The 24,911-nt window shown below is 44.0% G+C and overlaps 1 protein-coding gene across 3 annotated transcripts in view; it reads right to left on the reverse strand.

The window, feature by feature from the left end:
• LOC149314061 (ATP-binding cassette sub-family B member 6-like) overlaps positions 1-20,169 on the reverse strand; it is a 66,554-nt gene extending 46,385 nt beyond the window's left edge. Inside the window, exons 1-4 of one of the 3 annotated variants that reach the window (XM_089520435.1) lie at positions 20,149-20,169; positions 15,333-15,864; positions 10,320-10,457; positions 3,789-3,978 (exon numbers count right to left, since the gene is read on the reverse strand). In XM_089520435.1, coding sequence (XP_089376561.1) covers positions 3,789-3,978; positions 10,320-10,457; positions 15,333-15,848 — 844 coding nt within the window. In that variant the 5' untranslated portion in view covers positions 15,849-15,864; positions 20,149-20,169. Of the gene's footprint in view, positions 1-3,788; positions 3,979-10,319; positions 10,458-11,573; positions 11,767-15,332; positions 15,865-20,148 lie in introns of those variants that run through there. The other 2 variants (XM_089520434.1, XM_089520436.1) reach the window with 2 other exon arrangements.
• Between the last annotated feature and the right edge of the window lie 4,742 nt (positions 20,170-24,911).

The following is a 24,911-nucleotide window of genomic DNA, read 5'->3' on the forward strand; positions in this document are numbered from 1 at the left end:
AGGATTGTGGAGGTGAGATGGAATGGCTTGGATGGCAGAGGAAGGAAGTGTAGATTGATGGAAGCTGGGGTGGATCCAGGAAGGCTTTGCTAAAGTATTGGTGCCTGAAGAGGAAGTTGGGAAGGAAAGCAGAGACCCCGAAAGAGGGAAAGGAAAGCTGTTTTATACATATTATAACAGGGAGCTAGAACGACAGGCTGCCCTATTACAGATTGCAAGTATACGAAAGGTGTTTATGCATATGATATTTGGATACATCAGAATGCAGGTTATGTGAACGTCTCTCTTTCTTCCAGACAGAGAGCTTCTAGCCCAACCAGTCAAAAAGAATTGTGGACCTATTACATATTTTCCTCCTTAAGAATTTTTATAAAAAAAGAAAAGAGATCAAAGAAGCAGGGGCAAAACAAAGGAGTGCTGTAAGAAGGAGTTACTGCCTGGACCCCTGGTATAATTCATAAATGTGGTACGGCAATTGCAAAATAGAGACAGATAGTCTCACACATCACCGCCTGGAAATGTGTCCCTTTAGGATTACAAAAAGTAAATAGTCTGGAGATTCTGGGAGTTGTAGTGCAAAAAGTAACATACTTTTCTTTTTATGATGTGCTACTTTTGTACATGAAGCTTAAAACCTTCCACAAAGGGGCATTAATTTAAAAAAAATGAAATTTCCTTGACTTCTGAAGTGGTACAACTGAGTACTGCACCCTACTCCCTTTTTTTGCAACTTGTGGGGTGACTCTGAAAGGGAACAAGATAGCAGGAGATGTAATCTACCTAACAGTTCCACATTCAGTGTTGCTTACTGGTTCAATAGCAAAAAAAATCTTGCTCTAAGCATCTGGTTCTAGTATCAAACTATTCTTTCTAACATTAGTTGTTTTTTTCTCACATGAAGTAATCACATGTCAGCCACAGTTGAGGAATTTATTTAAAAACTGTTGCTCCTCTTGCTGTTATATTATTTCAATTGGCTAAGATCTGAAGTTCTATCAGCTAAGTTCTGTAGAGAAGCCCTGGTGGCGCAGTGGTTAAATGCCTGTACTGTAGCCACTCACTCACAAACCATATGTTTGAGAGTTCAATAGCAGCAAAAGGGCTCAAGCTCGAGTCAGGCTTGCATCCTTCCGAGGTCGCTAAAACGAGTACCCAGATTGTTGAGGGCAATTAGCTTACACTTTGTAAACCGCTTAGGGAGTGCTTAAGTGCACTGATAAGTGGTATAGAAATGTACTTGCTATTGCCATAGAGCTAAACATCTCAGTTATTCTCTTTTCCACGCACACATCCTCTCTCCCACACAAACCACATAGGTAGGTAGCTCTGAATCCTCAGACTATGATGGACATGCGATACTCTGGGAAACATCCTATTAGTGATATACATATAAGTGTACCTTGTGTGTGTGCATGTGCTTTCAAATCGCCTATCGATTTATGGAGACTCCATGAATTTTTCATAGAGCTTTTTAAGGCAAGGAACACTCAGAGGCAGTTTTGCCAGCTGCTTCTTCTGAAATATCATCTGCAGCACCTGGTATTTGTTGGTGGTTTCTAATCCAAATATTAACCAGGACCAACCCTGCTTTGCTTCCAAAAATAGACAGGATCCGGTGACTTTACACTATTTATGCCAAACACACCTTAAGTTTCTTTTTGGATGAGACACAGAGGCCTGTTACAGACAGTCCAAAATAAAGCTGCTTCGAGTCACTTTGGAGGTATGGTATTTCAATGATGCATGCGTCCTAAGAGTCCAAAAGCCACACCAAAACCACGCTCTGGTCCTAAGGACTGGAGTGCAGCTTTAGTGTGGCTTTTGGACTCTTAGGACTCATGCATCATTGAAATACCATACCTCCAAAGTGACTCGAAGCAGCTTTATTTTGGACTGTCTGTAACAGGCCAGAGGGTTCTTCTCTTGCCCATGCATTCTATTCAAAAATCTCCCATTGCTCCAACAGTTGTCAAATCCTAGGACAGACCCTTGCCACTGTCACTTTCTAGTGGCACTTCAGACTATGAAGATCTGGCTGTATTGAGTTTCTGGGGGCAGAAAAGGAGTGAGCACTTGATTTCAGAGCACACCCTTGTTTTTTCCCCTTCACAAAGTTGAAGCCAGCTGCTTCTCTATGGCCTGAATTACTCACTCTCTCAGTTCCTCCCTCCCCTCCTTCTTGATAAGCAACAGCAACAGGGGTCCCTGCCGTGACTTAACTGTTGCTGAGCAGTGAAGGGATGTGGAACTCAATATGTGCAGCTACACACAAACATAGGATCTTGGCTTGTCACTCCTATATGCCAAGGGCTCTTCAGGAAGTCAGAGACCCTAGAACAGCAGTTTTCCAACTCTGGCCCTCCAGATATTTCAGACTAAGGTAAAAAGGTAAAGCTAGTCCCTTGAACATAGCCAACTGTAGTGGGCGGTGCTCATCTCTGTTTCTAACCCAAAGAGTCAGCATTGTCTGAGGACTGCTTTGGTCGTCATGTGGCCAGCATGACTGCATGGAACACTGTTACCTCCCCACTGAGAAGTAGTACTTATCCATCTATTTGCATTTGCATACTTTCAAATTGCTAGGTGGGCAGAAAAAAATCCAGCTTCATTTATATACCACTTCATACTGAACTAACAGTGTCTAAGCGGTTTACAACTGTAAGCTAATTGCCCCCAACAATCTGAGTACTCATTTTAGCAACCTCCTCGGAAGGATGCAAGCCCTTTCGCTGGTGTTGAACTCACAACCTTATGGTTTTAAGTGAATGGCTGCAGTACAGGCATTTAACCACTGCACCATCAGAAGCTGGGACTAGTGACAAGAGCTCACCCCATCATGCAGCACTCGAGCCTCAAACTGCCAACCTTCTGATCATCAGAACTGGCATCTTGACCACTAAGCCACAACATCCCTGTATTTCAGACTACACCTCCCAGAATCCACATCCTGCATGGGATCCTAGAATTTGAGATTCAAAGCAGCTGCAGGATCAAAGGTTAAGAACCGCTGCTCCAAGAGAGCTTAAAACAGGGGCAGAGAAAGAAGAGAGATCTACAACTCCCCGAAGATCCTTGAATTATACACACTAGATCAATAAGGAATCCTGACTCCCAATTATTTATCAATAAAGAAAGAAAGTTACACCACAGCCCTAATGAAAATTATACTAACTAAATGACAGATGTTTCTGAAAACTAGGACTTATGCACTATGAGCCATTCTGGTGCTCAAAACAAGCTCCTGGGCTAAGAACTCTTTATTTCTTACTCTACATCTTTTATAGCAGGCTCTGGTTGGTGGATCTGGCAGCTCACATTGAAAGAAAATGTGATCCTCCAAACCTAAAATTCTCCTCACCACTGGTTTAAAGGCTTCTTTCACCTTCTATTTATTACTGTGTGAGTTTAACATGAGATGCTTAACAATAAAATATAAAGATCAAAGCGTTGAAGAGTTTCTAGTTGGCTGTAGGATCTTAAGACAAGTATCTGCCAGAGAAGACGCCTTGGATTACAGGTTTATCTGCTGAATCAACCCATCATCAGTTTGTTATATAAGTGCCCTATTCCCTTCTGTCAATTCATTGCCCTTTTTAAAGGCCTGTATAAGGTTGCCCTCTGCTGGTCAGTTCAGAATATTTGTTAAAACCTAGAATATTATTCAGATTTCACCTGCTCCCATTCTAAAACATCTGGATGAGAAACCCTAGCATCCACACAAGTCCTTCTCCCATGAATTTCTGGGTCTCTGCTTCTGGCAGCACCATGCTTCCCTGTGTTCTGCTTACCAATGTATTTGTAGTAGATGGGCACAAAGACATTGATGCCTCGCTCCAGCCCCATCAGCATCAGACAGAGTATCACCAGCCCCTGTAGTGGGTAGCTCCCTCGTGGCCACATATACCGAACAAGGAGACGTATCTTCCGGCCCAAACCCCTCCAGGTGGAGCGATGCTGTCTGGCATCTGGAAGTAGGGGCTGAAATATAGAGAGGGAATTGAAAAGAAGGGAGGGAGAAAAGTTTTTTCATAGGAGTGTTGGAAATATTTAAGAAGTCTGGCACAGGAAATGGGACAATCACCCCGTCGAGATGGCACATGCACAGACATCACAGGGGACATGTGGGAGAAGGGGTTAGACAGAAACTGAGAGGGTGGGGGAGAACATGGGTACTTTTTGGCAAAGGGCATAAGAAGGATGCAAGAAAGTTGGTTGGGAAGAGAACCAATTTCAGAATCACGTAATTTCATGGGTTATGCCTGGCATTCATACAAATGTGAGTGGAAAGGGGTCAGGGAGAGGAACCTGGACATTATTTTGATAGGGTGTATACTGATACATTCACAAACAACAATCTAAAAAAATACCCAAATAATCATATATCAAACAGTTATTAGATAAGACATGTCTAACTAGATTTACAGAAGAACACAGGCTTCTAACATAACCAATCCCCTTAGGAAAACTATCAAAAGCAATTGAAAAATTAAAAGTGAACAAAGTTTCTGACCTAGACAGTTTCAATGTTAATTTTTTCAATTCTTTCCCTTCAAAACAGGTTTCACCAATTCTGTTGGGACTATTTAGATCCCATATATCTGGTTATCCACTGTCAAAATCATGGCAGATATTTTAAAATATCCTGGTCCTCCAAACCTGATAAAGATTTGGAGGAAGTACAATTAATTATCCAGGGATTCACATCACTAGCTCACTTACAAAGATTATCACTTCTGCTCAAACCCACAAGATAGGGACACTAAATTCATGGAATTACAAGTACCCTCCCATATGAATAAATAACAAACAAACAAACAAATAAAGGCAAGACTTGTAATCAGGACAAATATATTACAGAACAGACTGTAGAGAGAAAATGACAGAACCCCATAAGCAGGGCACTTGCAGGTCCCAAGTGAGATCACTTAGGCATATCATCAACAAACTGCAACCTATTCTGGCTAATAATGCTGCCCTGTTAAGGGCTCTTGGTGATAAGCCTTTACTTGCCTAAAGACAGACTCTCAATCTCAGTTACTTAGTGACTGTGCAGACCACCCCTTTTACAGCCAGATTGGGGCCGCAGCAACCGCAAACTACAGCCCTGATCTGGCCGTTCCGTGGCGCAAAAAGAAGCCGAAAAATGCGGCTCCTTTTTGTGCCCTGAAAAGGGTGCCGTAGCTGCTATGCCGCAGCTTTACAGCGCTCCTTTGGCACTGCATCATCTAAACGCAGCACCAGAGGAGCACCGTGCTGCCGCATGCCATGTGGTGCGGCGCCCAGCATCACACTGCCATGGGGTGGAGTTGAGGTGTGCGTCATGTGGATGCCACACCCTGACTCCACCCCAGGCCCTTACTTACAGGAGGACACACAGTACAAAGGGGGAGAATTCAAAGAAATAGCCATTTTAGTCTGGAAAATCAGTATGCCCCCCACAAAAACAGAAACTCACAAAAACTCAAGCCCCATAGGCTTGAATGGGGGCGCATGTCCCATTTTAACCCCCTCCGTTTACTCCTCGTGAGTAAGTGAGGGTCACGGATCTGATGTCCACGAAAATGGAAGGGTAACTGCATGTCATCCTCTGTAAAAAAAATGCCCTTCAGCACAATACACTGGACAAACAGGCCAGTCTCTGTGCCAGAGGGTAAACTGACATATATCAGACACATGTTTTGCTAGCAGCACCTTTATGTCAAGAGTTTGCAGCCCTGCCCTTTGGCAACCTGTAGTCCACCTTTATTTCTCCTGTGCAAGCCTGGGACAAATTATGTTTGTTTCCCTTATGTTTCCCTACCTCCCTTTCATGTCCTATATTGTGCATTTCAGTTGGCCAATAAAGGTATCACTGATGGATTTTTGTTTGGATTTGTTAAAAGGCCAACACAGCTACCCCTGCATGTATATATAATCTCCAGGAACAAAGCTCCTATTCTTCACACCATTTCTTGCCCTTCTAGTAACAATCAAAATTTAAATAACTTTGAAAACTAATTTTTAAAATTGCAATATTAAACAAAAAAGAAAGTGAAAATCTCCCTAAAACCTGCATAATTTTATAGATTACAGAACTCCAGTTCCCTTGCTGCAGAAATTGGACTATTTTTTTACTGCACGTTATAACTGCTTAATACTTACACTGAAAATTTCAAATCTTCAAATCGCTTTACAAATATTCTCTTAGGACCAAAGTAGACAAGCATGTGTTTTGTAAATATATTCTTGCATGCTTGCTTATAAAGTATGTCTGTGTGTGTGTGACTGTTTTTTATACCACAATGAACACAAGTGAGTGAAGTGCAAATGCTCCCTTCCATCAAAGCTAGCTGAAAACAATTTGCTATCTGAGTTGATGTAGCAAATGGAATTGCCCACCTTTCCATGTCAAGTTATATGGTACCCAAAGCTACTCAAGTTATTTCAGCATGGGGGGGAGGGGAGGATCGCTTGAGCAGCCCTTTCACTTGAGTCAAAATACAACAATAGCATATTACATAACTAACAGTCTGCTGTCCTGCTGTGACATTCAGAATCTGCTACTACCTCACTCTGCCTAATGATAGGACTAGTCCAGTCCAATACATCTTGTTCTGCTTGGCTGCTTTGAAAGGTTGATTCCCATCCACCTTTATTCTACTACTGAAAGTGAATCAAACTGAAGAAGAATGAATGGTTTAAAACAACCAAGCTCATTGAGGTAAGACTTAAAGTAGCTAAGTGCACCAAACAAACAGGTTTTACATCTCTCCACAGCACACTCTTTTTGAGATAAAAATTATATATCTTACCACTCCTACTTTGCAGACTAAAGGGTGTAGACTTAACAAACACATACACATCTAGTATGACTCCTTACAGTATCTCTGAATGTATGTAAACATTATTCTTAACCTTCCCTCTCCAGGCCCAAATGTCCAGCACAATGTGACAAAGAGCTGCTAACAAGTTAAAACCAACAGTTTTAACTCCAAGCACCTCTCAGCAGGTTTTATATAACTGAACCAAACTAACCTGCTGGTTTCTAAACCCACACGTTCTGTGAACTTTTCCCTACTGTCTGCTACATGTTCTAAACAAGTTACTCCACCCTATCAATTTTTCTGTTGTCACTTCTCCCATAACTGAGCCTAGCAACTGCAGTTCCTGTAGGTTTCAAGGCTGTGCAGTTCAGAGAAATTCAATTGGAGGGGGGGGGTCTGCTGTTTTTCCACCACTGAATTATTTTTCCCTCTCTGCAGCTTCATGACCAGAAATTCTGTCCTCCCTGAACTATTCAGCACTGTACCATTCTATAAAACTCAGGAACTTTTAAACTATAGCAGAGAATCTGTGTCATATTCCAGTTCCCCATATCGTTGGACTGCAACTCCTTTCACCCTAACCATTGGTCATGCTGGCTATAGCTGATGGGGAAATGGAATCTGAAAACACCAGAAGGCTACTGCTTCAAACACATGAGACTGCCCAATACCAAATCTGGTTCCTGGCCTGTATGTACGTAGTTCAAATCTGACTGGCAGCAACTTTGCAGAATCAGAATCAGAATCGTGCCAATATAATCCGTTTTATCTGCCAAGTGGGAACACCCCCTTAGTTGTCTCTTCCTGCCCCACTATCTTGAGATTCTTTTAACAAAGTTCGAATTTAGGGCTTTCTAAGCTCCAAGCACCTGCTCTACTGCTGACCTGGGGGCATTTATTTGGAGAGAGAGAGAGAGGGAGGGAGGATCTGCAACACAATGGTATTCCTAGTGTCAGTATCATCTCATATCTCCCTTGGACCTATAGGGTGGAGCACACATTTCAGTCACTAGAGGGATGTTGCCAAAAGAGGCCTTGTGTTAAAGAAACTTTCTACTCCCACTGCATACAGTTTCTGATATGGATAGGAAGGTGAATCATAAAGTGCTGTTGGAGCTGCACATATGCTGATAGAGCCTAGGAAAGGATCACTCTCTCAACAAGAGGCCATTTTAAAGGCAAATCCATGCCAATTTTAGTCTCTGCATTCTGATTCTGGCAAGATATTTTTATGCCAAACTGCAGTGCTATCTTTAAAATGGCAGCTACAGTAAAGAGGGAAACAACAGCTTCTAAGCTCTGCTTCTGACTGAGTGGCACTCCTGACAGTAGCATCACTAGGGTTGGTGTCAGCCGATGAGGTAACTCATGGGACCTTATCACACATGGGGGGGGGGTTGCAGCTCGGATCCGCAGTCACTCCTGTTCTAGCAATGCAAAGCGTGATGTTTTTCCACACCTGATCCAGAGTCACTCCTCTCTAGCAATTCGGATTGAGGTTAAAACGTCATGTTTTTCCACACCTGGTTGCCTTTTTGTTGTCCTTCCGAAGTGAGGGGCAAGCGAAGTTAGTTCAATTCCAAGCAAGTCACGTGATGTGGATTCAAGCAAAGGGGAGTGAGTGCACATTGTATTACCACACCGTAGCATACTGTGAGGGGTCAACGATTCGAATCGGCCCCCTTGCACATGCTCAGTGGGGCTCTGGACGCTGTCCTCCTTTCCTGCCCCCTCCTTAGCTGTCATCCTTCATCGAGGTATAGGAGAAGGCAGGGGATGATGGGATAGGTCACTGGGGGTTGCTGGGGCCAGGATCAGGATGCAGGAGCAGTCAGGGGATGATGGGATAGGTCGCTGGGGGTTGCTGGGGCCAGGATCAGGATGCAGGAGCAGTCAGGGGATGATGGGATAGGTCGCTGGGGGTTGCTGGGGCCAGGATCAGGATGCAGGAGCAGTCAGGGGATGATGGGATAGGTCTCTGGGGGTTGCTGGGGCCAGGATCAGGATGCAGGAGCAGTCAGGGGATGATGGGATAGGTCGCTGGGGGTTGCTGGGGCCAGGATCAGGATGCAGGAGCAGTTGGTGGATGATGGGATAGGTCGCTGGGGGTTGCTGGGGCCAGGATCAGGATCAGGATGCAGGAGCAGTCAGGGGATGAGGGGATAGGTCGCTGGGGGTTGCTAGGGCCAGGATCAGGATGCAGGAGCAGTCAGGGGATGATGGGATAGGTCTCTGGGGGTTGCTGGGGCCAGGATCAGGATGCAGGAGCAGGCAGGAGATGATGGGATAGGTGGCTAGGGGTTGCTGGGGCCAGGATCAGGATACAGGAGAAGGCAAGGGATGATGGGATAGGTCGCTGGGGGTTGCTGGGGCCAGGATCAGGATGCAGGAGCAGCAGGGATGATGGGTTAGGTGGCAGAGGGGGGTGAGATGGGGATGCAGGAGCAGTCAGGGGATGATGGGTTAGGTGACAGGGTGAAGGAGAGGAGCAGATGGGGGTCTAGGAGAAGGCAGGGATGATGGGATTGGTGGGAGGCTGAAGGAGTGGAGCAGATCGGGGTCTAGGAGGACGCAGGGGATGATGGGATTGGCTGGTTGACAGAGAGGAGGAGATGGCATGAAGGAGGAGGAGGGGAATGACAGAGCAGGACGCAGGGGCCAAGGGGGGTGGCATCGGAGTGCTTTTCCACACCAGACCAAATCGCAGTGCAATCGAAGGCAGCCAGGAAGCGAATTCTCTGAAGGCACTTTTTTCCATTTTAACCAAAATGAGGAGTGACTTCAGACAAGCTGCTGAAGCAATTTGCAAGGGGCTCCCACAGAAATCAATGGTGTCTGATAAAACAGTCCCTTTATGAGGTGAAACCGCATTGTTGGAAGTGCAATCACTTCGGAACTGAGCTGGAACTGAGCTACAAAACCACCTAAAAGCTCTGTGTGATATACTCCATGGTATCACACACTCACCCTCCATTGACTTTCTCCCACCCCACACCATACAGAATCCTTAGGAATGTTTTTGTACTAATGTTACCCATAAATCTTAATTCAACTATATCAATGAATGTCATGGTAATAGTTGTAACATATAACAACTAGCCCAATTAAAATTGTACTTTTAAATTACAATATCATACACACAGCCTAAGTGCATATACATAAGTTTCATGGGCTTAAAGTGAACAACTGGTAAAATGTGAGGTTTTAAAGATTTTGTTTTCAAAAATAAAAAATTATTTAAATTTTTTTTCTGAATTTGAAATTTTAATTTAAAAAAACAGGGCCTCCCCTTTCCCTTCCCACTGAGCCTCACCCCACTGACTCCATCTCTTCATGATACCCCTTTACTGATGCCACTGACTCCTGGTGGCATTAATACTCTCTAGTGGCATTAATACTCAGTCACATTCCACACCAGGCAGCTGGTCTGAGGACAAAAATAAGTGGTATAGCCGGGGGGGGGGGGGGGGGGGGAGCAGAACTAGGACAGTAATATCTTATTTAGATAAAACCTACCTGACTGTTCTCCACATCGCGCTCATCCTCATTAATTAGCAGCATGTAAGGTTTTCGGGGCAGCCCAGGGGCCTTGATCCCCAACGTGAAGAGGGCAAAGGTGCCGATGTAGCGAAGGAACCACAAGCTGAATTGTACCTGAGGGAGTTGATCTCATGTCAGTGGCAGTCTTACAGCAGCATCCCACTCTGTCCCATCCCACCCTCTGACACAAGACAAGTGATCCTGCCTTCCCGAGATCCCATGGGCCACATGGACCGGCTTAGGATAGGCCACTCATTAAGGCTGGACTCTGATTGGCCAAATGCACATTTTTAATCAGTGGACCAAAGATTGGCAATCAGATATTGAAAGCATTGATTTATTAGATCTGGTTGTTGTCAATGTTGTGTGCCTTCAGGTTATTTCCAACTTATAATGACCTTAAAGCCACCCTATCATGGGTTTTTCTGAGGCTGAGAGTGTCTGACACCACACTGACTTCTTGAAAGTATATTTGCTTTTTTGATTGTGGGCCGGTGCAAAGGCAGTGGGAGAAAGCAGAGGCTGGTCTGCTACTGGACCTTAGGACAGGACCTGTTTGGGCTCAGAAAGAGAGTAGAAATGCATAAACTAAACAAATGTTGTTGCTGTTCTTGTGTGCTTTCTAGTCGTTCGCTGCTTATGTCCACCCTACAGCAAACCTATCATGGGGTTTTCTTAACAAGTTTCTTCAGAAGGGGGATGGCCCTCCTCTGAAGCTGAGAGGGTGTGACTTGTTCCAGGTCACCCAGTGGGTTTCATGACTGATTGGGGGTTTGAACCCTGCTCGCCAGAGTCATAGTCCAACATTCAAAGCCAACACGACACACTGGATCTCCTGCAGAAACAGACCAAGCCACATATCAGGGTCATATTTTGTTTTGTTTATACATTTCTGTCCCTTTTCCGAACCAGAACACCACACAGATAGAACCATAGATGACCCTGATGTTTGGCTTGGTCTATTTCTGCAGGACAGCCAGTGTGGTCTAGTGGTTTTGAGTACTGGACTACGACTCTGGAGATCAGGGTTCGAATCCCAACTCAGCCATGAAAACCACTGGGTGACCTTGAGCAAGTCACACTCTCTCAGCCTCAGGCAAAGGCAAACCCCACAGTCCCCAGAATCATAGTCCAATGCCAAGCTGGCTCAAACAACAAAGAAAAATTGGCTAATGAACCAAAAAAACACCACCCTCCTTCCTTGCAAGAAACTTCAGCTACAGGTCCCACCTCTGTCCTCAGGCAGCGTTGGCCATTGGTCCCCTCCTGAGCAGAAGGCACCTCTGTGATGATGAGTGCTTGGCTGAGTCTGCTTCCTGTCCCCTCCTGGAGCCTGTTCCTGTTCAGAGACCCCTGCAGTTGCAGGACATGGCCACTAGGGGCCCAGGTCATGTGACACAAATGGGCCCAGAGAAGCTCTGGGGAAGTGTCATGGTGGGAGACATCTTCCTGCTTGGCCGTGCAGTTGTGTGTACCACTGTGGTCAGTTCTGGGTCCCTGTGCCTGCCACTACCATATCGTGGTAAACATAGGATCACAGAGTTGGAAGAGACCGCAAGGGCCATCCGGTCCAACCCCATTCTGCCACACAGGAACACACAATCAAAGCGCCCCCTGTGACAGATGGCCACCCGGCCTCTGTCTAAAGACCTCCAAGGAAAGGACGCCACCACTCTCCCAGGGAGTGTGTTCCACTGTCAAAGAGATCTTATTGTCAGGAAGTTCTTCCTAAATGTTGAGGTGGAATCTATGCTTGTGTAATTTGACTCCATTGCTACATACCAGGAGGCAGACTGCCTCTTACCCAAGAATTGCCCTGGCTTCACATAAAATTTTACCAAATATTAAGCCGCCAATGAATTTGCATCCCGTCAATGCAACAAAAAACCCATCAGCACTAGATATGTTGTTGTTTTTGTTGTTGTTTCCAATTTACGGCAACCCTATCATGGGGTTTTCCTAGCAAGACTTGTTCAGAGGTTTGCCATTGCCTTCCCCTGAGGCATAGAGAGTGTGACTTGCCCAGGTCACCCAGTGGGTTTCGTGGCTGAACTGGGAATCAAACCCTGGTCTCCAGAGTTGTAATCCAACACTCAAACCACTACACCATACTCACTCCATCACTAGATATACGCATGGCTTATTTGCTATAATCTTGCCTTTCCTCCATTAACTTTAAAGTAGTATACAAGGCCCTTCTCTTTCTCCTTTTTTTCATTACAGTCCTGTCTGAGAAGAAGAAAATGATCCAAGAAAGGAAGTTTTCATGGCTCCATAGGGACTTGAACCTTGATCTCCTAAATCCCCAGCACTCTTAATGGCTGCACCATCTTAGCTCTCCAGTTAGACGGAACTCAGGTCCAAAACACACTGCAGAAATAACTGCCCGGGCTCAGTGCTGGAGAATCCTGGGAATTGTAGTTTATCGTGGCACCAGAGCTCTCTGAAAGAGAAGGCTATAGCAGTTAAAGCAGTCTCAAACTGGATTATTTCTGCAGTGTGTTTTGGACCTCAGTTGTCTCAAACACATGGCGGCTGCACAAACTGGATCCAGATCGGCAGTTCCAGACTCCTCTTGGCTTAGGTGAATAGGCACCTGAGTAGACCCAAAGCTGTTCAGCACTGGTAAGAAAGAATGGGTGTATATTGATGGCTGTAAATGGCTCCATAACACAGAGAGAGGCAACTAGTGACACTCCAGATGTTGGATTGCAACTCCCACCAGCCCTAGTCAGCATAGCCAATGGTGAGTCAATGATGATGGGAGCCCCAGAGCAACAAGGTCTGAGGACCAAATGTTTCCTAGCATGGGGTCACAGTTATGAGGTATCAAGAGCAGTAATTTGCTCAATACAGTACTGTAAGAAGCAAAGGAAGAAGAGGAGATTTAAAAAGCTAGCCTGAAAGCAACTGGTGATTAATGTTGATCACAACTTTTCAACACAGACAATATACAGTGGGCCCTTGGTATCAGCTGGGGTTTAGTTCCAGGTCCCCCAGTGGATAACAAAATCCATGGATGCTCAAGTCCCATTAAATGCAATGGCCCAGTAAAATGGCAAAATCAGGTTTGTTTTTTGCAATTTATATTTTTAAAAATATATTTTCAAGCTGTGGATGCTTGGATCTGTGGATATGGAGGGCTGACTGTACAGTATTGCTGGAGTCACTCCTCATTTGCTTTTCCAAATTCATCTACCTACTCCACACCAAGAGGCCCTGCTGCTTTTGCTGCTTACTGGTGGGGAGGGAGATGGTGAATAGGGGTCATGCCCTCATTTCTAGACTGGAAGATATCTCAGAATATGGAAATGTGCAGGATGGAAGCGGATGTCCATTAAACGTGCTGAAGTGGAAAATCTCAGTTTGACGTTTATGCAAAATGGGAATTTGTGCAAAGTCATTGGGCAAAGTTCTCTGAAAACAGCCACCTCTTTCCTTATCTGTGTGTGTGTGTGTGTGTGTGTGTGTGTGAGAGAGAGAGAGAGAGAGAGAGAGAGAGAAGTAGCACATACCGTGTGCTTAAGTGAGCCTGTTGAACAACAAAGTGACTCAGCAAAAATATTCAGCAATGAATAGATTGAGAGGGAAAAGAGGCCAAGCAACAGTTGTCATTTGAGTAACAGTGATAACTACAGAATTCCAAATTATATTTTCTCTTTCTATCTCTCCCAGTCTTCACAAACAGAAAAGGGATAACATTTGACTAATGGATTGATTGACTGTTTGATTGATTGATATCCTGCCTATCTCACCATAACAGGAATTAATTTGTCTCTGGTATAGGATGACTACTGCTGCTTAAAAGGACAATAATTTTTCTGTGGAGTAGTTGAAGAATCTATTTCTCTTCATTTACTGCAATAAGGATATATTACTGAATTGAATCACACTCCATGTTAGGGTGGATATCTGTGTAATTAAGTCCATCACAAGAGACATAACAATTAACAGGCATGGCTTTCCTCCTCATGTCTCTTTGTCAGGAAGAACTTCAGTTCTGACATTTGAGTTTCTGCTTATCCATTCAGTTTTTAAGATCCCAAAGGCTTTCTCTAAGCAAAAGCAATAATCATATTGTAGACACCTCCAGAGAATGACCAAATAGGATCCCACTGAGGAACTCATGATTTTCCTTGATCAGTCTTGTGATTGCTACTGGGAGAAAATTGCCATCTCACTTTCAAAGTGGAAAGGTATTACCATTTGCCCATTTCTACCCCAAGTGTCATTTAGATATATAATAGTCTATTTTAGGTCCAAAACACACTGCAGAAATAATCTATGTAGTTTGAGACTGCTTTAACTGCCCTGGCTCAATGTTAGAGAATTCTGGGAACTATAGTTTTGTGTGGCATTTAGTATTCTTTGTCAGAGATTGCTCTGGTGCCACTATAAACTACAATTCCCAGAATTCCCTAACATTGAGCCAGGGCAGTTAAAGCAGTCTCAAACTGGATTATTTCTGCAGTGTGTTTTGGACCTTAGTCTACTAGAGGTTGCTAGACTACAATTTCCACAATCCCTATTCACAGGCCATGATGACTAGGGCTTCTGGGAATTGAAGTCCATGCATAGCTAGGGATCTGAGGGAGGGAACCACCTTGATTCCCTAATAACATAGCTTCATGCATCTGACAAAGTGGAATATAGCCCATGAAAACTCATGCTGCTGCAAGTTTGTTAATCTTTAAGGTATTATGCAGGACTCTTTGTTGTTTTAAATAACAAAACTCTTATAATTTATTGCTGCATACACAATGGAGGCGGGTTACCCTTTAATCTCACAGTGTGGACATATCCCATGATTGTCATAGGCTGCAGAAACTGTGCCTTCTACATGGGCAGTTTTCCTGCTTTGAATGCATTGTTGCCTCAAAGTATACCTACCTTTGACAGGGAAGTTGTGCAAAGCTGCTGCACCACCGTGCCAAAGAGGAAGCACCTCCATGGCCCTCTCTCCAACCCTTCCATCACACCCCGACTTACCTTTTGATTGGTGTCCTCTAAACCCCACCACCAGAGAGGGCTGTTCCAAGAGATGAAGGCCAGGTTCTCTGCAGCAAAGGCCAGGGCCCAGTAGAGGAGCAGGATGACCCCATGGCCCCTGATCCGATCCTGCACCATCACTCTGGTACGTTCCAAGTGCAATAAGCCAAGTGAGCCAAGCCAGCTCATGGCAGAGAGGCAGGCATACAGTACCATATACCCATAGAGATGTTGCATGCCCAACACCTGCCACAGAAAAGTGACAAAAGACAGCAGTGCAAGGAGCAGAGAAAGGAGGACCTGGATATAGTAGAGGTGGGAGCGTGGGATATACTTTGGTTCCATGGTGCGGCTGAAGCGGGCATAACAGGCGTACTGCAGAGCACCCAATAGGAAGCAGACGCTGAGCAGCACTGCAGGGACCAGTGTGAAGTAGAAACAGGGATGCAGGCCCTGTTGGGCCCATGCTTGTGCCAGGGACTCGTTACCCTCGCAGTAGCTCTGTAGCAACACCATCCTGCTGGTTTAGGAGCTGCAAAAACACCAAGGAAGAAAACAAAGATATACGGTTAGGGTGCATGTCGGCCTAGTTCATTTTGTTGCCTGAGGCAGAAGAGCAATGGATGATTTCCCCATCGCCACAACCCAAATTATGCTGGTAAAGAAAATCTTGCAAACACTTCTTACCATTCTTGAAGTTAAAAATACGAAAATAAAGTAAATAAGTAACAATCTCCTGCCCTTTCGTGACACCAAATTGTGTTGCCTCTGCAATTGCTTCACTCTGCCTAATGGTGAGCCATGAGGCCTGAACTAATATGTAGGAATATTATATATATTATGTGTACGTGTAGATGTGAACTTCTCACATACACTGGAATAGATGTCAATGCGGATCACTATTCTGGGACTAACTTTTTTAAAATTTTATAATGCTTAATATATCTTTCTCTCAAAGAGGCAGAATGAAGTGTTTCACTGGAAAATGCAGGAGAACCACCTTGCAGTTCATCCCAACCTCTGTTTTAAGGAAATGTTCCAACAGGAGACATCAAGAATTGCCACAGCCAGGCACAGAATAAATGTCATGGGGAAAGAAGCCAAATCTAGTAACGTGTTCTCAGAAAAAAATAAATGGGGATGTCTTGCTCAGACCCAAGTCCTCACTTGGATCCCATATTTCAGGTAAGCCAAGAATTTTTCATTAGGTTAAACTGTCTAGTGACCATGGGGAAGAATCCCCCTTTTTAAAATTTATTTTATTATTTGCAACACTTGGTTTGGTTTGTGTGGTTAAATCACCTGGAACCATTTGCTATATATTCATTTTCAGTATAGCAATGTTATCTATACTTATAGTGCAATGTTGTGGAGTTTAGAATATGTAGGGTGATTTAAAAGGTTCAAAAATGTGGTCCCTCATATTTCTACTACTTTAAGAAGAGAGCTCTTCAGTTTTGGATCACAGACTAAAATCATTACGAGATTCCTTCAACATTTATAGATGTTTGAAAGAATATCAGTTTTAATCTATATGCACTCATGATAGTGTGATCCCAGAGCAGTGAATCCAAAAGGACCAGGTAGTCTATACACAGTTAACTGGCAGTAAATCTCATTACACTTTAGTTCTATATCTATAGCTATTTTAATTTGTTTTGGAAATTGCATTATGTTTTTGCTTTTATATTCTTGCATTTAAAAAATTCAGTTTGATTTGTATTTTGTAACCAACCAAAATTAGATCATATAAATTATAGTTAATAAATTAAGTGGTATTTACTTTTGAGTAGACATGCATTGTTTTGCAAACATTTTGCATGGGAATAGAGAATACACAACCTTGTAGGTGTTGCTGGACCAAAGCTGGACCAAAGCATTAGCCTTAGTAAGCATAGACAATGGTGAGGGGAGCTGAAATCCAATATCCTGAAAGCTCTATTTTCCTCAGCGCTACTTTAACAACATCTTGATTTCTCCCTGGCTTCATGACACAAGAGCTCCCACAAAATAATGTCTTCTCCTCAGTAAGGGCAGCTACTATTTTGTCTCAACACAGTAGACAATCATGTGCCTTTTAGAAAAGGAGCAGCAATTGTACAGCTCTTCAGATGCACTTGATTGCATCTCCCAGCTAGTGGTCAGGAATACTGGGACATGTAGTTCAACGACATTTGGAAAGCCACATAATAATTTCAACTCCTGACTTAAATTTCTAGAGTGACAGCATCCCTAAGCCCCAACCAGCATGCTCAGTAGTCAGAACTGTAGCCCAAAACATCTAGTGGTCACAGTGTTACCTCTGTGTATGTGTTGTGTGCCTTCAGGTTGGTCCCAACGTATGGCAACCCTAAGATGGGGTTATCATGGGGTTTTCTTGACAAAATTGGTTCAGAAGGGGTTTACCATTGCCTTTTTCTGAGGCTCCATGTTGCCTACCTTTTTTAAATGTAAAAGGTTTGGCTTTCTTTCTTTCATTTTTTGAGGCGAGAACTTCTTCCATAGCATCATGTTGCTAATATTTTTGATGCCTCACCCATGCCTCTCCATAATTTTTGCTTTGTGACTCCTGACACATGATATTAAAATAGTAATATATCATTGGGTTATGACTATGCTCTGCATACTCAACAGTGCACTGAAATCCTTTGAACGCCCACTGGCCCCTTCACTGGCCATTTTAGGGTTAGTACTCAAGTATCTTAGTTACATGAACGTTCGCAGTGAAGAAAAATCCCTTGCCTTAGAGCACCCGGCAGGAGGCACAACAACAGCCCAGGTAACTCCAGCAGTTCATGGGGCTGTGGTGGGGTTGGCAGTGCCACCAATGCTCAGCTGCTGCAGCCTGGGCTCTCCAAATCCTTTTTCCTGACACTTCGGCTGTATACACATTGCAGAAATAATCCAGTTTGAAACCACTTTAACTGCCATGAATTGTACAATAATCTCCAAACTTCACCAAACAGTGATATCTTTATTGGCCAACCGAAAGCACAAAATACATATTGCAAGCTTTCAAGGTTCCACTGGCTTCTTCGTGGCCAGAAGGGGGAAGGGCTGGGCTGCAGGAATATCCCTCCAATACCACCTGAACTGAGAACAGCCCCATCTTGACAAAATGCAGGCTTGGGACTAATATAATCTTTACAAAATTCCCCCCTCCTGTATTATTTTTAACATCTTTGTGTTTAACACACACACACTGCAGAAGTAACCAGTGGAGCTTCGAAAGTTTGCACCATATATTTTGTGCATTTTGATTCACCCCATAAATATATCACTGTTTTGTGAAGTTTGGATGTTATTGCGGTTTGCTACATGACCCCTGGATATGCCATGAAATGTAGTTTGTTGTGGCACCAGAGACCTCTGACAGATAAGGCTAAATATCTCAGAAAACTACCATTCCCAGAACTGCACTGCATTGAGTTATGGCAGTTCAAGTGGTATCAAGCTGGATCATCTTTTATTCCAGGTTGTCGGAGGGAAAGTGGGGCAGGGAGGAGGCTGAGGGTCAGAAGGCATGGAACTGGCAAGCCCAGGGTGGCCAGGCATCCTCCTTTACCCGGACTTGTCCTCCATTTCAACCTTCTGTCCAGGAGGAATTCCAACATATCCCCCATTTGGAGTATGACTAAGAAGCATGCATTTATATCCACAGGAGTGTTTTGAGCTTTGGTTTGGTCACATCCTCCCTTTCTCTGGCCTGTCCTCCATTTTGAAGTGCCTTGTCCTCCTTTGCAGTGAGGACACAGCTGGTCTCCCTGGGGAAGCAGCAACCATCCCAGAAGAAGAAGTGGAGGAAAGAGAAGGGGAGCTGAGATAACCCTTGGCGGCGGGGTGATCTGGGGTTCTCCTTTTCCCGGGCATGTCCTCCATTCCAGCTGTCCATCTGAGAAGATTTCTACAATGTCCTCCATTTGGAGCCTAACTAAGGATTTACATTACCGGGGAATGTTTTTAGCTTTTCTTTGGTCATGTCCTCTGTGATATAGGTGACTATATACTTTATATACTCATGTATACGTCTAGAAATTTAAGTCAAAAATTGACCCCCCCAAAAAACCGGAATTGGGTCAATGTAAGTACTGCATCTTAACTCTTATTTTACAAAAGGAACCATCCCCTGGTGAAAAGTAAGAGTATAATCTGTCCTGGAAGCACTGACCCTCTGTATTCACTCATCCATCCAGCCTTAAGACTATTATTATTATTATTATTATTATTATTATTATTAAGCTTTATAACTAAGCACAAAGGGTTACGTCTGCTGGAATTTTGTAAGTTCTTTGACACTGCTTCATCCTTTAGATCAGTGGTCCCCAAACTCTGCCTTTTAACAGATACTGGACTTCATCTCCCAGAAGCCTCAACCATGTTGGCCAAAAGTCTGGTATTCTGGGAGCTGAAGTCCAAAGTCCCTTGAAGAGCACAGTTTGGGGACCACTGCTTTAGATCCTTTGCTATATGCCCCCAAGTTTTACCCTGGACTTATCCACGGGTCACGGCAAGATCCATCATTTTGGCCCCAACTTATACATGAGGTTGACTTATGGTTGAGTATATATGGTAAGTCAAAACAGCCTCCATTTTGAGCCTGAATGAGAGAAGCACCAAATAGGTCCAAAAAACCACACACACACACACACTGCAGAAGCAATCCAGTCTGAGAGTGCTTTAACTACCCTGGCTCCATGCTATTCTGGGCACTGTAGTGGTTTTATGAATTAGGCTTTAATATAAAATGTAAAACTGGCCATACAAAGACAACACATTACAACACATATAGGTCTGTAGCGTTTTGTGAGACATTTACCCTTTTCTCTGTCAGAGAGAGAGAGAGAGAGAGCCACAGCAAACTACAGTTCCCAGGATCCCCAGCAGCACTGAACCAGGGCAGTTAAAGCAGTCTCAAACTGGACTGTTCCTGCAGTGTGTCTTGGAGGCCTTTAAACAGAGGCTGGAGGGCCATCTGTCACAGGAGGGCAGTGCTCTGCTTGGGAGTTCCTGCATGGCAGGAGGGGCTGGAGGGAGGAGGAGGAGGGGGGGTTCTCTTCCCACTCTTCTTCCATGATTCCTATGCAGTGTGTTTTGGAGCAGCCTTTAATGCTACTCGCTTTGGGGTGAGCACCCGCTCCCTGGCCAGCCCTGGGCCATGCTTCAGCTGGGGAAGAAGGGGCACCCACGTTGTTTATGCGGCGTTAGCTGGGGAGTCCCACCCACCGGCCCTTGCTCTGCCACCCGGCGGAGGGCACAGCAAAATGGGCCCTCTGCCTGCCCCTGCTGCGCCCAAGCCTCCGCCCCAAGCAGACCCCCGCGCGCCCCTGCTTGCCTTGTTTCTCCCAACGTCCCTCGCTTCTTGGCCCGCAATGGCACTCTGGCTCAGTCCGCAGGAACGGCAGGCAGGCAAGGCTGGCAGGCAGGCAGCAGGAGGAGGCCTGGCAGGCTCCCCTGGGCCCTAGCGCCCCCCCACCTCCACACACACACACACACACAGACACACTCCAGCTGGACTCTCCCAGGGTCCTAGTTGCCACTGATTACACAAACACCTTGCTTCCAGGGCGGTAGAGTTCAAAGATATAGCCGTGTTAGTCCCTGGAATCAGTGTGTGGAGAGATCTTGTGGCACCTTTGGGACTCACTGGAAGAAAGGAATTGGCAGCAGGAGCTTTCATAGACTTCAGTCTACTTCCTCAGAAGCATATTATTACTGTATTATTATTCAAAGATATAGCCACGTTAGTCTGTAGAATCAGTATAAGGAGAGATCTTGTATCACCTCTGAGATTCACTGCAAGAAAGAAGTTGGCACCACGAGCTTCCCCAGACTTCAGTCAACTTCCTCAGATTCATTTAAATGCATTTAAATGCACCTGAGGAATGAAGTCTATAAAAGCTCAGGCTGCCAAATTCTCTCTTTCAGTGAGTCTCAAAGGTGCTATAAGATCTCTCCACCAGTTGCTTCCAGAGGCAGCCATGTTGGCCATAGAGCAATTCTTCAAGGAACAACAACAAAAATCCACCAAGCAGTGATACCTTTATTGGACCAACCAAAATGCACAATAAATATGTTGCAAGCTTTCAAAGCTACACTGGCTTCTTCATCAGGCAAGGTGTTAAAAATAGAGGAGGAAAAAATGGAAGATGTTATACATAGGCCTGCATGTTCCTGTTTCTCTTCTTAGTTAAGATCTTGCTGGCTGGCACCTCCTCCTCCTCCTGGCCTTGTGGCAACTGGGAGATTCTCAAAGTTCAGGAAATGTAACATGCATTTGCATCACAACAAAGACACTTCTTTTGAAATCCAACATGTCTCCATCCTTTGTGGGTCCACAGATTCCAAAGGAAGTACTGTATCTTTTTATGCATCTTTTGTGTATTTTTTTTTTTTTGTGTGTAGAAGCATCTGAGGAAGTAGACTGAAGTCTACAAAAGCTCACGCTGCCAAATTCTTTATTTCAGTTTACAGTGTGTAAGCTAATTGCTCCCCAACAAGCTGGGCACTCATTTTAGCGACCTACACATTTTACCAACTTGGTCCAATACAGGGCTCACTGTTTGTTGGGTTTTGGATGTTACTGGATTTGCTATATGGCCAACACAGCTCCCCCTGGATGTTGCCACTGATGTGTGCCTTCAAACAGGGTGACCAGACTTGATCCTCCTTTTCCAGGACATTTCAACCTTCTGTCCAGGAAGAATTCCCAAATGTCTCCGTTTTGAGCAGGACTAAGAAGCGTCAATTTTATATTTCTAGGAGTGCTTTTAGCTTTTGTTTGGTCTTCTCCTGATTTTGTTTAATGTCCTACATTTTACAGTGCCTGGTACTCCTTTGCAGGGAGGACATATCTGGTCATCCTGCATAGAAATGCATAAACTAAACAAATGTTGTTATTGTGTGTCTTCACGTTGTTTCCGATTTATTTGTGACCCTCTCTGGCATTGCTTCGCGAACGAAGATTCAGTGACCCTAAAGTGAGCCTATCACATGGTTGTCTTGGCAAGTTTCTTCAGAGAGGGTTTGCTCTTGCCTTCCTCTGAGGCTGAGAGAGTGTGACTTGTTCAGGGTCACTCAGTGGGTTTCCACGGCAGAGAAGGGATTTGAACCCTGACCTGCCGAGCCATAATCCAACACTCAAACTGCTATGCCACACTGGGCCTCTTGCAGAAACAGACCAAGCCATATATTAGGCTCATATTTGTTTAGTTTATACATTTCTATCCTCTTTCTATCTTCTTTCTGAGCAATAACACCACATATGACCCCAATATTTGGCTTGGTTTGTTTCTGTAAGAGACCCAGTGTGGCGCAGTGCTTTGAATGTTGGACTACAACTCTGGAGACCAGGGTTCAATTCCCACTCTGTCATGAAACTCACTGGGTGACCTTGGGCAAGTCACACTCTCTCAGCGTCAGGAAAAGGCCATGACAAATGCCCTCTGACGAAATCTGCCAAGAAAACCCCATGATAGGTTTGCCTAAGGATCACCATAAATTGGAAACAATTTGAAGGCACACAACAACAAACAACATTTGTTTATTTTATGCATTTCTTTTCCCTTTCCAAGCCAGAACAGGTCCTGTCCCAAGTTTCAATAATGGACCAGCCTCCGCCGTCTCCCGCTCCCTTTGCACTGGCTCACTATCTAAATAAGCAAATACTGTACATTTTAAAGATGCCCATGTGGTGTAGTGACTAGCATGAGTCAGCAGCATGAAGTTTGTACTTGGAGGACAGTGTACATGAACCAAGTCACAGCTTTGCAACTGTGTTTAAATCTTAACCCAGCCATGGAAACTAACTGCTTAAACTAACTCACAAGGTTGCTGTGAGAAGTTTTATAAAATGTAGTCTCATTGCAGAGAGAATAGGATGTGTATGTGATCAATGATCAGCTACTTCATGCTGTTTGCAGTTAAACTCCACCAAGATTCAAGAGCTCTTAAATGTATATGAAATAAAAGGAATGAGGAGTGCTTTTAAAGTTTATAAAAACACCCTGACTCAGTATCTTTCTATATTGACCTTCAAATTGCCTGTCAACTTATAGCACCCCAATGAATTCCATAGGGTTTTCTCTCAAAAGGAATACTCAGAGGTGTTTTTGTCAGTTTTTTCCTCTGATATATACAGCCTGCACCATCTGGTAGTCATTGGCAGTCCCCCATCCAAGTACTAACCAGGGCCAACTCTGCTTGGCTTCCAAGATCAGATGGGATCTGATGCCTTTAGGGCAGTGGTTGTAACACTTGTAACCCCCTTTATATCTACATGTGGATGTTGCAACCCCCCTCCCACTTAACAGATAAAACAAAATAAAAATATTTTATTTATTTAGTGGGCACATTCATGTATAATCCTATTTTAGCATTTTATAAGGAAATAGTTGTCATGGTGATCTTATTCTAATAACTCTGTTTTTAGAAGCATATGCAACCCTAATCTAGAGATCTTATTGGTGCAGCTATGTATTTTTATTTACTTTTTAAAAACATATTACCTTTCATCATGAGTGGGAAAAATGCGGCTCCCCAGAGGGTATAACTTCCAGAATTTCTCACCATTTACTAAACTAAGCAAGGCTATTGGTAGTTGTAATCCAGTAACATCTGGTGGGCTACGATTCCCACTCCCAACATAGATAAAAATGGTAATGTTATATAACTAGAATTACATAACACGATTCTACTAAACACACATGCCCTGATTCTCCTAAGTGTACACATTAAATGGTACCATTTTGATGCACTCTAGCAAGAAACTTTTATGTGCAGAACAATTTTTCTAATATAGTTGGTTGTTGTGTGACCTTGTTCAGGACATACACGCAGGTGGTGGCTGGTGCAAGAAGCTGGATGAATTCTGAGGGCCATACAAACAGGTCACTGGGGTAGGCAACTTGTGGCTCTCCAGATGTGGTTGGACTGCATCATCCCTCACTATTGGCTACAGAAGTTGGAGCTGATGGGAACTGGAATCTTCAACTATATCTGAGGGCCACAAGATGTCCACCCCAGTCTAAGAAATCTGTATGCCATAACTCTCTGTTATGCACCTATCCTTTTAAAAAAGCAAAGCTTCCCCACAATTCCCTTTTCCAAGCTCCATAGAAACCCCATCTTTGCCCTGGAATGAGAAATTTGATCTACATATCCTGTCTTAAACTTCCTAGACACAAAGCTGTATGAAAAACAGAACACCAAAAGGCATTAATACTCCTACATACAACTAATCAATATATCCTTTATCCTATATAGCCAAGTCTGACCTGTAACCTGTCACCAAAAAAGCAGGCTAATCCTTTAGATTAAGGATAGCATTAAGGATCAGGGAGATCTCTCAGGCCAAGAGGCCATGGCCACAGTTCACAGAGATTTGGCATACTGGTCTACTTTCTTCCTTACTACTCATATCTATTATTAATAAACACCATTCCATATACCTTTTTAGAACACAATCCTTGCACTGAAGCAAAGAAGGTGAATAATATTTTAGTTTGCATTAATAGAATAATGGTTTCCGAGACAAGAGAAATAATTGTCATACTATTTGTCCTAGTCAGGCCTTCTCTGGAG

The sequence above is a fragment of the Sceloporus occidentalis genome, unplaced genomic scaffold, assembly GCF_023333645.1.
Source record: "Sceloporus occidentalis isolate IW3139 unplaced genomic scaffold, rSceOcc1.0.p SCAF_4, whole genome shotgun sequence".
Lineage (NCBI taxonomy): Eukaryota > Metazoa > Chordata > Lepidosauria > Squamata > Phrynosomatidae > Sceloporus > Sceloporus occidentalis.